Below are 13693 nucleotides of genomic sequence, written 5' to 3'. Positions count from 1 at the left end.
CTCTTGATGTGGTTGAAGAGCTATCTTCGGGATCGTTCTCTTCGGGTTCGGGTTGCTGGCTGTTTGTCGAAGCCTTTCTCTGCTATATCAGGTGTGCCTCCGGGATCGCTGTTGGGCCCTGTTCTCTTCTCAATATTTATCAATGACTTAGTCCAGTACACCCAAGGATCAAAAGTTTTACTCTTCGCCGATGATGCTAAATTCTTCAGAACAATATAAACCCTTAACGATTGCCAAGATTTACAGAACAGTATTGATCTGTTGATGAAGTGGTGTTATGATAATGACATGTCATTAAATATTTCCAAATGCTCTATGAAATCTTTCTCCAGGTCTAGCACACCTATCATATTCCCTTACACACTTGAAGATCAACCCCTCTCGCGTTCTCTGATGATAAAAGACCTTGGAGTCATGCTTTCTCCTAATTTAAACCCTCAAGAGCATATTAACTATATTTGCAAGAGAGCTAATTCTGCCCTATACTTCGTCATACGGAACAGCCGCAACATGTTCTCTATTCATGCTCTACGGATCCTTTACATCCATCTGGTAAGACCCTTACTGGAATATTCTTCACCTGTTTGGAGCCCTTACTTGATTGGACAGATTGATGGACTTCAAACCCGTTTCGTCCGTTTTGTTGGTGTGCTACTAGGCTTCGACTACCGCACTGCTCCAATTCATGATCTGCAACTTCAGTTGAACTTGATGCCACTTCACACAAGACGAATAATCAATGACCTACTGTTCCTGAGGAAGCTGATTAACTCGAACATTGATGCCCCAGATCTTCTTGTCAAGCTGGACTTCCGCACTTCTCGACACCTGCGCCACACCCATCTTTTCGCTAGACATCAGTATTCGACCCAGTACTTGTTCCACAGGACTTTTCCTCGCCTCCAGCTGCTGGCCAACAGCATGCCGGACGACATTGATCTGTTTTGTACAAGTGAGGAGGACTTCAAAAAGAAGTTGTTGGACTGGAAGGCACTGCATTGAATCTGTATTCGGTAATCAAATCTGTAGTTATTAATATAACATACGGTGCATGTTCATTAGTTTTTTTCCTAATTCTATTTACTTATCATGATCCTCAATATTTATTATAAATTATTGTTATTTTATTTGTTATCATTGTTAAAATTTATTACGAATTCTATAGATTCTATTTTGTTACTCTAATACTGTTAATATTTATTACAATTATGTAGATTTTATTTACCTTTACTAGTATAGTTATATATAATTCTAAATTTATATATAAAATATTCTTATTCTTATTTATTGTAAATTATATAGCTTTATTTATTGTTATTGTTGCATAGTGTTAGCTGTATTGTTCCCTGCATGTTTGGCTTGGTGCTTAAGCTAGGGTTTAAGCACCAATTAGTTTTAAAGTCCAGTTGCATGTTTGGCTTGTCCCTTCTCATACCTTAAGTTTTTTTTTTAAGTTTTAAGTTCCGTTGCATGTTTGGCTTGGCCCTTTGTGTGTATAATTATTAGTCATCTTGAGAAACTTTGTAAAACTGTAACACGTTGTAAATTGGTCTTTTGACCGTTGGAAGTTAAATAAATAAAAAAAAACATTCATAACTTTGTTCATTAAGGTTAGTTTTATGACAGTATTATTTTAATGCATTAGATGATTTTTATTCGTCACTCGCGCAACCTGGAGTAACATTTATATATTAATGTTTTATTTACTACCTGCATTACACTACCGATCAAGCACTGTTTACTTATTATTGATAAAATTTAAATGTAAGCAGATGTTTTGAAAGTTTGTTGAATTATAGCTGTCAACAGCTGTTTAGTGCCAGTTTAATATGAATTATGAATTGTAAAAACTACAATTTTTTCTGAATTCCAAAATATTCCAGGTAACTTTTTATTTACTTTTTCTTGATAACAATCTTCCTCGGATTTCAACGAACATTTTACAAAAAGAATTAACCGAATTGGTCCAGCCGTTCTCGAGATTTGAGCTTACCAACACATTTTGAGATTAATTTTTATTTATAAGAATTTGTGTGTCTGTGTGTGTAAACACACACACACACACACACACACACACACACACACACACACACACACACACACACACACACACACACACACACACACACACACACACACACACACACACACACACACACACACACATTTATGTTATAAATGTAGACTTAAAACATTTACTTTCTTGATATAATTTGTATTTCAAGGACAATCAAAGTATTTTTAGTATAAACTTTTAAAATAAGTCTAGGCAATTGGGTTACTGAGATATAGCGGTTCACGTATATTAATATTGCTAGATTTTTGTGGATAATCTCGTATTTTTTACAATCACTGAAGAAACGTACTTGTTACCAAATTTGTCAAGTGTATCATTAAAGTACACATACAATTACTTATTCTAGTGACTATAAATTCACTAATCAATTCTTGTCATAATCAATAATTGCGTTGTAGGAAATGAAGTATTCAAATGTAGTATTTTCTGTATAAAGGTTTTCTTTTGTTAATCTCCCATTCTGCAGAATAATTGAAGTTACGTTCTTGTCACCAAGTTTTGTCAAGTTTATAATTAAAGTAAACAAAATGCTGTACGGTACTTCGATATTTTGGAACAAAATTCTTTATTATAGTCTCTGAATATATAGTTTAAGTTATAGTTAGTCTAATATAGTTTTCCCCCCAATTTGCGTACTGGCATCAAAAATCCCCCGTCCAGTGATAAAGTACTTCAGCCCGTATGTAAATCCAGCTCTAATAATATATACATGGGACGATTATTTTACCTGTAATTAGTATGCATTTTCTATGTTTCTACGGCAATCGATATAATGTGGCAACACTGTGTCATTTCCTACTACCATCTCTCTTTTCGTTTTCCACATCCTCTTCCTTTGTCCTCCTGTCCTGTCTGTTCTGACTGGTAATTTTCTATCATCTACTTCAGATGGCCGTTAAGTGCTGTTTTGTAGTGGTGTAGTAGCTGTTGGATTTCATTATAAATGTGTTCAATTGTATTCTAGCATTGTGATATTTGTGTGAGTTTAACGAATATGTACAAATGTATACTGATATTTATTTATGTATGGTTATACATGGTATTTGTAAGGTATTGTGTTGCCATAAATGTTGGGAATATTAACTTTTAGTTGTTAGGCCTATCATAGATGTTTTTCAGAGGAAACTACAGTAAATAATTTTAGTGGTTTGGCTCTTTTATAATAATTCTCGCTGTAACTTGGTGATGAATTTTTTATTTGGTTCAATTCTGCTTAGTCACTCAGTTCATTCACAGTATTAGGGCCAAGTAATAGGACCATTCAGTGTGGATTAGTTTTACAGTACCATACAATCTGTTTTATCGGGACTAATTGGGACTGGAAGAGATCTTAATAAACAAACATAGGGACAAACAAAGGCTAAATATATAATAAGCATCCAATACTTCCCAATTCAATAACATTGAGTCATTAATATTCATGAGTAAAAAGTCCTCAAAGTAACTAGGCTACTTAAACCAAACTATGTTGTAGGTATTTCAAGTTCTAGCATATAAATTAATAGTGTTATGGGGAACAAGGGTAGACTTTAATAAGCGGCCTACATTCGTTATTCAATTACTATTATCGAATGGTTCGAGTGTTTTTATCTTAAATGTTTTAAATTATTTTATAAAGAAATCAAAAGAGGTAACTAATAATTTGAGACTTTAAAAATTCAAAATGATGAATATGGGGAAAATGTGTGAGATATTTCACACAAGTGACGAGATTTGTTTAAGTGGCTTCAACATGTGGACTTGGCTCCTGGTATGGACGTTTATGGGGAAAATTCTGTTCTCCATTTCACAAAAGCGGTTATTCATCGATGTCAAGTTGGCCAAGTTATAAATATTGTCAGGTTTCTTTGATATCTAAGGGGTAGGGTACGATAAGTGGATCCGGTTTTTTATATCGAAATTGGCAAGCGATATTACTTAATCATAACCATTGATATAATCAATCGAAACTGATTAATTATTTTGAACTATTAACTTAAATAATCTATATCAACAGCTGTAAACACTCTCAAATAATACACGTAGGATAATATTTTAATTTTACATAAGTAATTCTGATTGTTAAAAATGGCAGTCAATTTTAGAAAACTACACGACGTTGCTTCTTCGTAGCTTCAACATGTTGGACTCGTACCGAAAAACCCATTATTTGAAATTTGTGGAAAAGAAACAACTATAACTGTGAGATGAGCAAATATGGTCTTCTTCAGTTTTCCTAATTTTGGTTATAACAATATGTTTGATCACTGTAAATATTAGATTCATATTTTAATTTAAAACATATGATTGTTATTGAGAACTATAGATACTTTATATCGATTGATAGTCTAGGATTTGAGATGCGAATATTAGCTATCGATGATTACATTCTTCGATATAAAAAAACCGGGTCCGCTTATCGTACCCTACCCTAAGAGATTCTTCTTGTTAACTTACGGTAATTTATTATAACTCTTATTTTGTATGATTTTTACATATTGAAGTTGGATAATATATATATTCGATAATATCAATCTAATAACGAGTGTAGGTTGCTTATTAAAGTCTCCCCGGGAATAGAAACAATCTATGCTTTGTGTATTTATAAAATTTATTAATTGAAACAGTATAATATTCACTCAATGTCTAATCATGTGTTACTGTTAATCAAGGAAAGCTATTTTTATGTGATCGGAAGACACCATGTAGTATGTAAATACATTGTACGTACCTAAGAAGTTATGGTTGTTAGTTAGTTTCACTTTAATAAATAACCTGATTTTATGATTTGGTTATTGTTATTAAATTTGAATATTTATTTTAAGTTTCTTGCAATGTAAGAGTCAGTTGCTTTAACACTTATAAAATGTTGTGAAGTACAATTACGCCTATTTATACAATATGTGTCATAAAAAATTTATTTATGAGAGAAATAACACACAACATTTAGTACGGTATGGTTGTTCCTTTCTAAATGTACAATATAATAAAATAGCTTCCCACACTAAAATTATTTTTTCTTTTTTTAGTTATTTCCAAAAAAATAAATACAAAAATTTGTATGTAATCTATTAAAACTTATTTTTTAAATTACTTAAAACTACGTCTATATATTTTTTTGTTTATAGTATATATCTATACGAGTAATTTGGTGCAACTTTTAGGTCATTCTCTAATTTGTATGAAAAATTATAAATTTTAATCTAAGAGACTGCAAAATCGCCAAATTTAGCCTAGCACTTTTGACTATTCACAAGGGGATATGAGATGTGAAAAAATTTTGCAACATCTCATATTTGGTCTTGGCCCTGAAAGGGTTAATAACATGAAACTCGTATTTGGCTGGGTCAGCCGTTAACTTCATGATTACTCAAAGGGGTAGTATTGGTTGCAGTAACAGGTAATTCAGTGGCAACATTTTACCAGGATGCAGTTATTTTAGTAATAGCTGAGCTGAATGATTTTTTTGTTGTTTTCATAATGATTTTCTGGTTTTAGGTCACTCAGTAATGGCTGAGGGCATTACGTGCAAGTAAATAAGGCTGGAATGAAAAGAAAATATTACACAATGGAATGTTATGCGATATAAGTAAGTTTATATTAGGTTATCGTTAATATTTTTTTTTTTTTTTTTCGTCAGATGTGTGGGTGGCGCAAAAGGCGTCACCTGAAATATTTTCCTGACCTCAAATCACATCCTATATTGTAAACGTGAACTGGCGTCAGAAAAACTGGATGATTTGGGACGTGATCTGAGATTGGGGAAATTTTTATCAGAAATACCCCTGGCTATCAAGCTTCTGTAGCGTTGCCCTTTGGTGAAATAAGAAAACCATCTCACGAAATAGCACTAAATTCAAACTCAGATCACGGGAGCGGTTGTTAAGTTTATGTTTAGCTTTCTATATTTATAATACATAAGTATGTATAGCCTAATAACAAAAGTAGGTAATTACCTCGTAGTATCCAATAATCCTGTTGTATAGTAAAAATTTGAATTAACCCGGTTATAATTTTGTTAGTTTAAATATTAGTCTAAGTTACATTGTAGCGAGTTAGTTAAATTTTTGTTTACATTTATGATACCACGGTTTCTAATAAGTTATTGACTAACAAACAGTATTTTCGGTACTTTGGGATTATACCGACCACACCAGTATGAAGAACACAAAAATAGAAATTTATAGAAACAAACATGATAGAACGAAAAAACAACTCTTCAATTACAAAATTACAAACTTACAAGCATTTCCAGGTATTGTGATCGGTATTGTTGTCGCTGTTATCTTATCTTTCTCGAGAATCCTGATTACGGCAGGCCGCGCGGCATCACGTGATTTGCACGGTACATCATTGCCTTTCCATTACAATTCAATTTATATTTCTGATTAGCCCCTCTAGAATTTGATATTTTACTGATAGGTACTATCTCGAGGGATGTTTTTCTTTCGTCGACATCAGCGCGGGCTTCGGCAGCACCTTCGGTGCTGCCGAAGCCCGCGCTGATGGCCGGAGGCACTCGCATTTTGGGTGGCGGAATGTGATCAAGAATAAAAACAAGTTTTGAGTGTTTTTTTAATAAAAAGTTTAGTTTGGTAAATGTTTGTTTTTGTTGAATTTTTGTGTTTTGGAGAAATGTAGAGGTAAAACACGGAAGTACAACAAAGCGATGCACCAGCTGAACGGGCGGCGAGACTCTGCAATCACGTTATTTACTAGACGCTCGACTTTGACCTCTGTCTGAGGATGGGGAGGTGTTTGCGATAAGACAATTCCTGTTTTATATTGACGAAATATTGTTCTACGCTAATCTAGTAATCAGTAGAAACGAAATGTGAAATAACGATTCATGTCTGGGTGTGGTCGGTATAATCCCAAAGTACCGTATTTTCCTTCTCTGTGGTTATTACACAAATACCATACATATAATTTAACTTTGTTTTAATAAATTTATACCATAATATCGACCTTAATTTTGTTAAAGAATTTTAAGATTTGTTAAGAATTATGTGCATTTTATACTGTAGAAAATAATACAACTTTGTTTATACTAAGTTTGAGCAGTGTTGTACTTGTGATGAATTAACAGGGAGAAGATTTCTAGTAGCATTTAAATTGTTTTAATCGTGATATTGATCAATCAAGTGTGGGATGCTTATCATACTAACTAAACCAAAATAGATTACAGGATAATAGACTACATTATTACTTTGAAGTATTAGGAGTTGTAATTATTGTATTATTCCACTTCTAAAGAGATTATTTTATGGGTTTTTAATAATAAACAACCTACATCTGTGAATCTGTCATTTTTATTGAATGACTAATACGGTATTACAATTAATTTAGCTTAAACTATGACTAACCTAATAATAAATATATATCAATGTAGGCAATAAAATACTAGAAGTAACTTAAGTTTTGGAGAATTTGAAATGACGAATTTGGGGTTCAAAGTTCTTGGTGAGTGGTCAGAGAGGTAGGCTTAGGTTAAAGCTAGTTTTGTTTTATTTTATGTTATTGTTAAATTACTTTTGTTATGGTATATAATGTGTTATTCTTGTTTTAATGTTAATGAATTATAATTCTCTTTGTGTATGATTATATTATATCAAAGTTAGGTACGAATCGTTAGATAATAACAGTTGAATAACAAGTGTAGGCCGCTAAATTAAAGTCTCACCTCACCTTCATATTAAAGTAATATGAAGAAACATTTTTGTGTTTGTCACTTTTCTTTAGAAGCTGAAATTGATAATGAGATTCATAAATAGCCTATTTTAACGAATTCTCAAAATTGATTGGCTTGTTGCTTTCAATGAGTGGAGAATTGATTTTAAAAATGCGTTGGTGCTGGGGGGGAGTAGACCTCGTATTCTCTTCAATATTATTTTTGCTAGAATATCAGTATTTTAGACCTGAGAAAGGAAGATTTTTTGAACTCCCTAGGTTAGTTTTTATTCCCTTATGCAGAAATATTTCTTGATACTTTCATGTTATTTGGAGGTTACTCTGTACCTATCTCTTTTGAACTCCCTAGGTTAGTTTTTATTCCCTTATGCAGAAATATTTCTTGATACTTTCATGTTATTTGGAGGTTACTCTGTACCTATCTCTAATACTTGTTCTTATGTGATATAAGCAGGTTTAGATTAGGTTATTATAAATATGTTACTAGAAGTACCAAAGATAAATTTAAATTTTACGAGTGCTGATGTGTTCATCTGAGCTTGAATTTGGGTACTATCACAAAGGATGTTTTTCTTTTTTCACCAGAAGTAAGGAGTGGTGGGTGCCAAATCGAAGTCCCCACTGATGACAAGGGGAAGTTCTAATCCGACTTTTCTTTACCTCAGATCAAGAAACAAAAGGTCTAACATGATTTTGGCTCTTTACATATATTTACATGATAAAACTATGATTCCTATTTCTATTCTTTAAGTCAGTCGTTTAACATAAAGTCCAACTTTAGAAATGAGAAGTTAACATATTTATTAAAAAAACATTATATATAAATAGCTCTAGTTAAATTCAAAGCTGAACTAATTTTGTTCTTCTATATATTTACTTTTTATACAATCTGAGCAGTTATTTTTCAATTCTGGCAATTATTACTGTTGTGTTCAAGTTGCAATTTATATAAATAACATTGTCAAACTTTGAGCAGTTGTCATAATTTTGACTGTAATATACTATATAATTATGTTGCAAGTCTGCATCATTCCTTTTTTATTCACTTTTTATGTACAAAATTAATAAATTGTTTAATGATCTGTTATAACAGTGAAACCTAGGGAAACTTTCTTTATCATGCTGACATCTTAGCAGTTTCTATATTTCTGGCATGTATTGCTTTATTGTCTAGGTTACCATTTATATAACTTGCATTGCCATACTATGAGTAGATGCCTTAAATTTGATTGTAATTACTGTATGTTATGTTGCTGTAATTCTACATGATTTCTTTTTGTTTGTGCAAAAATGTAAACAGTTATCATAATTCTGCCTATTGTTGCTCTTGTGGTCAGGTTGCGATTTATAAAAACGACATTGCCAAACCTTGAGCAGTTGTCATAATATTTTGACTGTATAATGCTATATAATAATGTTGCAAGTCAGCATCATTCCTGTTTTATTCACTAATGTCTGAGCATTTGTTACTATTGTGTACAAGTTGCCATTTAAATTACTGACGTTGATAAACTGTGAAAGTTGTAATAAATTTGAATGTATTACTGTATAGTTATATTGTTTTTCTGGATAATTACTTTTTTAATAACGTTAAATCAGAGTTGTTGATATATTTCTGGTATGTATTAATTTGGTGTTCAGGTTGCCATTTATATAACTGACATTGCCAAACTATGATCAGATGCCATACATTTTATTGTTATACTGTATAGTTACATTGCCGTAATTCTAGATTATTTGTTTTTGGTTGGGCAAAAATCTGAACAGTTGTCATAATTCTGGCAATTATTATTCTTGTGTTTAGCTTGCGATTTATACGAATGACATTGCCAAACTCTGAGCAGTTGTCATAATTTTGAATGTAATATTAAATAATTATGTGCCAGTCTGCATTATTTCTTTTTTAGTACGCTAGAGTCTAAACATTTGTAACAAACCTGGCAATTGTTACCATTGTGTTCAAGTTGCCATATGTATTGTATTAGTGAGATTGGCAAACTGTGAATAATTGTAAAAAGTTGACTATAATACTGTATAGTTAAATTGTTATTTTGCATAATTTCCTTTTGAATACATTGAAATCAGAGCAGTTGATTTGCGTTACTTTAGTTTGCAGGTTGCCATTTATATAACAGACATTGCCAAACCATGAGCAGATGTCATAAATTTGATTGTAATACTGTATAGTTAAGTTGCTGTAATTCTACATAATTTGTTTTTGTTTGGGCAAAAATCCTAAGAGTTGTCATATTACTGGCACTTATTACTCTTGTGTTTAGCTTGCGATTTATACAAACGACTGCCAAACTCTAAGCAGATGTATAAATTTGACTGTTTTATTCTATATATTAATTTTATTATTCTGTATCATTTACTTTTTGTTATGCTACAATTTAAGCAGTAGGCATATTTCTGGAAGTTTTTACTATTAAGTTTAAGTTGTTACTTATATTACTGAGAATTCAAAACAGTGAGCAGATGTCATAAATTTGACTAAAATACTAAACAGTATTTTCTTAATCGAGCAACATGACTTTTTGATCACGCTAAATTCTTTGTCCTGGGTATGACGTTAAACTTCCTCTACCTCCTTAATACTAATCCTCATTCCTACCCAGACCTTTCCTGACTTCCTCTTTAACACCCACTGGAAGTGCCCTAATCGGAAAGTTCCTTTTTGATAGTGTGCTGGGTGGGGGTCATGTACAAAATTAATAAATTGTTTAATGATCTGTTATAACAGTGAAACCTAAGGAAACTTTCTTTATCATGCTGACATCTTAGCAGTTTCTATATTTCTGGCATGTATTACTTTGTTGTTTAGGTTACGATTTATATAACTTGCATTGCCATACTATGAGTAGATGCCTTAAATTTGATTGTAATTACTGTATATTATATGTTGCTGTAATTCTACATGATTTCTTTTTGTTTGTGCAAAAATGTAAACAGTTATCATAATTCTGCCTATTGTTGCTCTTGTGGTCAGGTTGCGATTTATAAAAACGACATTGCCAAACCTTGAGCAGTTGTCATAATATTTTGACTGTATAATGCAATATAATAATGTTGCAAGTCAGCATCATTCCTGTTTTATTCGCTAATGTCTGAGCATTTGTTACTATTGTGTACAAGTTGTCATTTAAATTACTGACGTTGATAAACTGTGAAAGTTGTAATAAATTTGAATGTATTACTGTATAGTTATATTGTTTTTCTGGATGATTTCTTTTTTAATAACGTTAAATCAGAGTTGTTGATATATTTCTGGTATGTATTAATTTGGTGTTCAGGTTGCCATTTATATAACTGACATTGCCAAACTATGTTCAGATGCCATACATTTTATTTTTATACTGTATAGTTCCATTGCCGTAATTCTAGATTATTTGTATTTGGTTGGGCAAAAATCTGAACAGTTGTCATAATTCTGGCAATTATTATTCTTGTGTTTAGCTTGCGATTTATACGAATGACATTGCCAAACACTGAGCAGTTGTTATAATTTTGAATGTAATATTAAATAATTATGTGCCAGTCTGCATTATTTCTTTTTTAGTCTGCTAGAGTCTAACCATTTGTAACATACCTGGCAATTGTTACCATTGTGTTCAAGTTGCCATATGTATTGTATTACTGAGATTGGCAAACTGTGAATAATTGTAAAAAGTTGACTATAATACTGTATAGTTAAATTGTTATTTTGCATAATTTCCTTTTGAATACATTGAAATCAGAGCAGTTGATTTGCGTTACTTTAGTTTGTAGGTTGCCATTTATATAACAGACATTGCCAAACCATGAGCAGATGTCATAAATTTGATTGTAATACTGTATAGTTAAGTTGCTGTAATTCTACATAATTTGTTTTTGTTTGGGCAAAAATCCTAAGAGTTGTCATATTACTGGCACTTATTACTCTTGTGTTTAGCTTGCGATTTATACAAACGACTGCCAAACTCTAAGCAGATGTATAAATTTGACTGTTTTATTCTATATATTAATATTATTATTCTGTATCATTTACTTTTTGTTATGCTACAATTTAAGCAGTAGGCATATTTCTGGAAGTTTTTACTATTAAGTTTAAGTTGTTACTTATTACTGAGAATTCAAAACAGTGAGCAGATGTCATAAATTTGACTAAAATACTAAACAGTATTTTCTTAATCGTGCAACATGACTTTTTGATCACGCTAAATTCTTTGTCCTGGGTATGACGTTAAACTTCCTCTACCTCCTTAATACTAATCCTCATTCCTACCCAGACTTTTCCTGACTTCCTCTTTAACACCCACTGGAAGTGCCCTAATCGGAAAGTTCCTTTTTGATAGTGTGCTGGGTGGGGGTCATGTACAAAATTAATAAATTGTTTATTGATCTGTTATAATAGTGAAACTTAAGGAAACTTTCTTTATCATGCTGACATCTTAGCAGTTTCTATATTTCTGGAATGTATTACTTTATTGTCTAGGTTACCATTTATACAACTTGCATTGCCATACTATGAGTAGATGCCTTAAATTTGATTGTAATTACTGTATGTTATGTTGCTGTAATTCTACATGATTTCTTTTTGTTTGTGCAAAAATGTAAACAGTTATCATAATTCTGCCTATTGATGCTCTTGTGGTCAGGTTGCGATTTATAAAAACGACATTGCCAAACCTTGAGCAGTTGTCATAATATTTTGACTGTATAATGCAATATAATAATGTTGCAAGTCAGCATCATTCCTGTTTTATTCGCTAATGTCTGAGCATTTGTTACTATTGTGTACAAGTTGTCATTTAAATTACTGACGTTGATAAACTGTGAAAGTTGTAATAAATTTGAATGTATTACTGTATAGTTATATTGTTTTTCTGGATAATTTCTTTTTTAATAACGTTAAATCAGAGTTGTTGATATATTTCTGGTATGTATTAATTTGGTGTTCAGGTTGCTATTTATATAACTGACATTGCCAAACTATGATCAGATGCCATACATTTTATTTTTATACTGTATAGTTCCATTGCCGTAATTCTAGATTATTTGTATTTGGTTGGGCAAAAATCTGAACAGTTGTCATAATTCTGGCAATTATTATTCTTGTGTTTAGCTTGCGATTTATACGAATGACATTGCCAAACACTGAGCAGTTGTTATAATTTTGAATGTAATATTAAATAATTATGTGCCAGTCTGCATTATTTCTTTTTTAGTCTGCTAGAGTCTAACCATTTGTAACATACCTGGCAATTGTTACCATTGTGTTCAAGTTGCCATATGTATTGTATTACTGAGATTGGCAAACTGTGAATAATTGTAAAAAAGTTGACTATAATACTGTATAGTTAAATTGTTATTTTGCATAATTTCCTTTTGAATACATTGAAATCAGAGCAGTTGATTTGCGTTACTTTAGTTTGTAGGTTGCCATTTATATAACAGACATTGCCAAACCATGAGCAGATGTCATAAATTTGATTGTAATACTGTATAGTTAAGTTGCTGTAATTCTACATAATTTGTTTTTGTTTGGGCAAAAATCCTAAGAGTTGTCATATTACTGGCACTTATTACTCTTGTGTTTAGCTTGCGATTTATACAAACGACTGCCAAACTCTAAGCAGATGTATAAATTTGACTGTTTTATTCTATATATTAATATTATTATTCTGTATCATTTACTTTTTGTTATGCTACAATTTAAGCAGTAGGCATATTTCTGGAAGTTTTTACTATTAAGTTTAAGTTGTTACTTATTACTGAGAATTCAAAACAGTGAGCAGATGTCATAAATTTGACTAAAATACTAAACAGTATTTTCTTAATCGTGCAACATGACTTTTTGATCACGCTAAATTCTTTGTCCTGGGTATGACGTTAAACTTCCTCTACCTCCTTAATACTAATCCTCATTCCTACCCAGACTTTTCCTGACTTCCTCTTTAACACCCA

The 13693-nt window shown here is 31.7% G+C and overlaps 1 protein-coding gene and 1 long non-coding RNA gene across 2 annotated transcripts; both read left to right on the top strand.

Moving 5' to 3' along the window:
* Positions 1 to 315: 315 nt before the first annotated feature.
* On the top strand, positions 316 to 1002 carry LOC124371135. The gene has a single exon (XM_046829449.1). The coding sequence runs from the start codon at positions 316 to 318 to the stop codon at positions 1000 to 1002; it is 687 nt and encodes a 228-aa protein (XP_046685405.1).
* Positions 1003 to 2870: 1868 nt separating this feature from the next.
* Positions 2871 to 9632, top strand: LOC124371137. The gene is made up of 3 exons (XR_006923229.1): positions 2871 to 3056; positions 5555 to 5645; positions 8333 to 9632. It is a non-coding gene; the product is annotated as an uncharacterized LOC124371137 (long non-coding RNA).
* The last annotated feature ends 4061 nt before the right edge of the window (positions 9633 to 13693 follow it).

This window comes from Homalodisca vitripennis, unplaced genomic scaffold, assembly GCF_021130785.1.
Source record: "Homalodisca vitripennis isolate AUS2020 unplaced genomic scaffold, UT_GWSS_2.1 ScUCBcl_900;HRSCAF=3820, whole genome shotgun sequence".
In the NCBI taxonomy this organism is placed as follows: Eukaryota; Metazoa; Arthropoda; class Insecta; order Hemiptera; family Cicadellidae; genus Homalodisca; species Homalodisca vitripennis.
The sequence above is the reverse complement of the archived record's forward strand: the minus strand, read 5'-3'. Positions and strand labels throughout refer to the sequence as shown.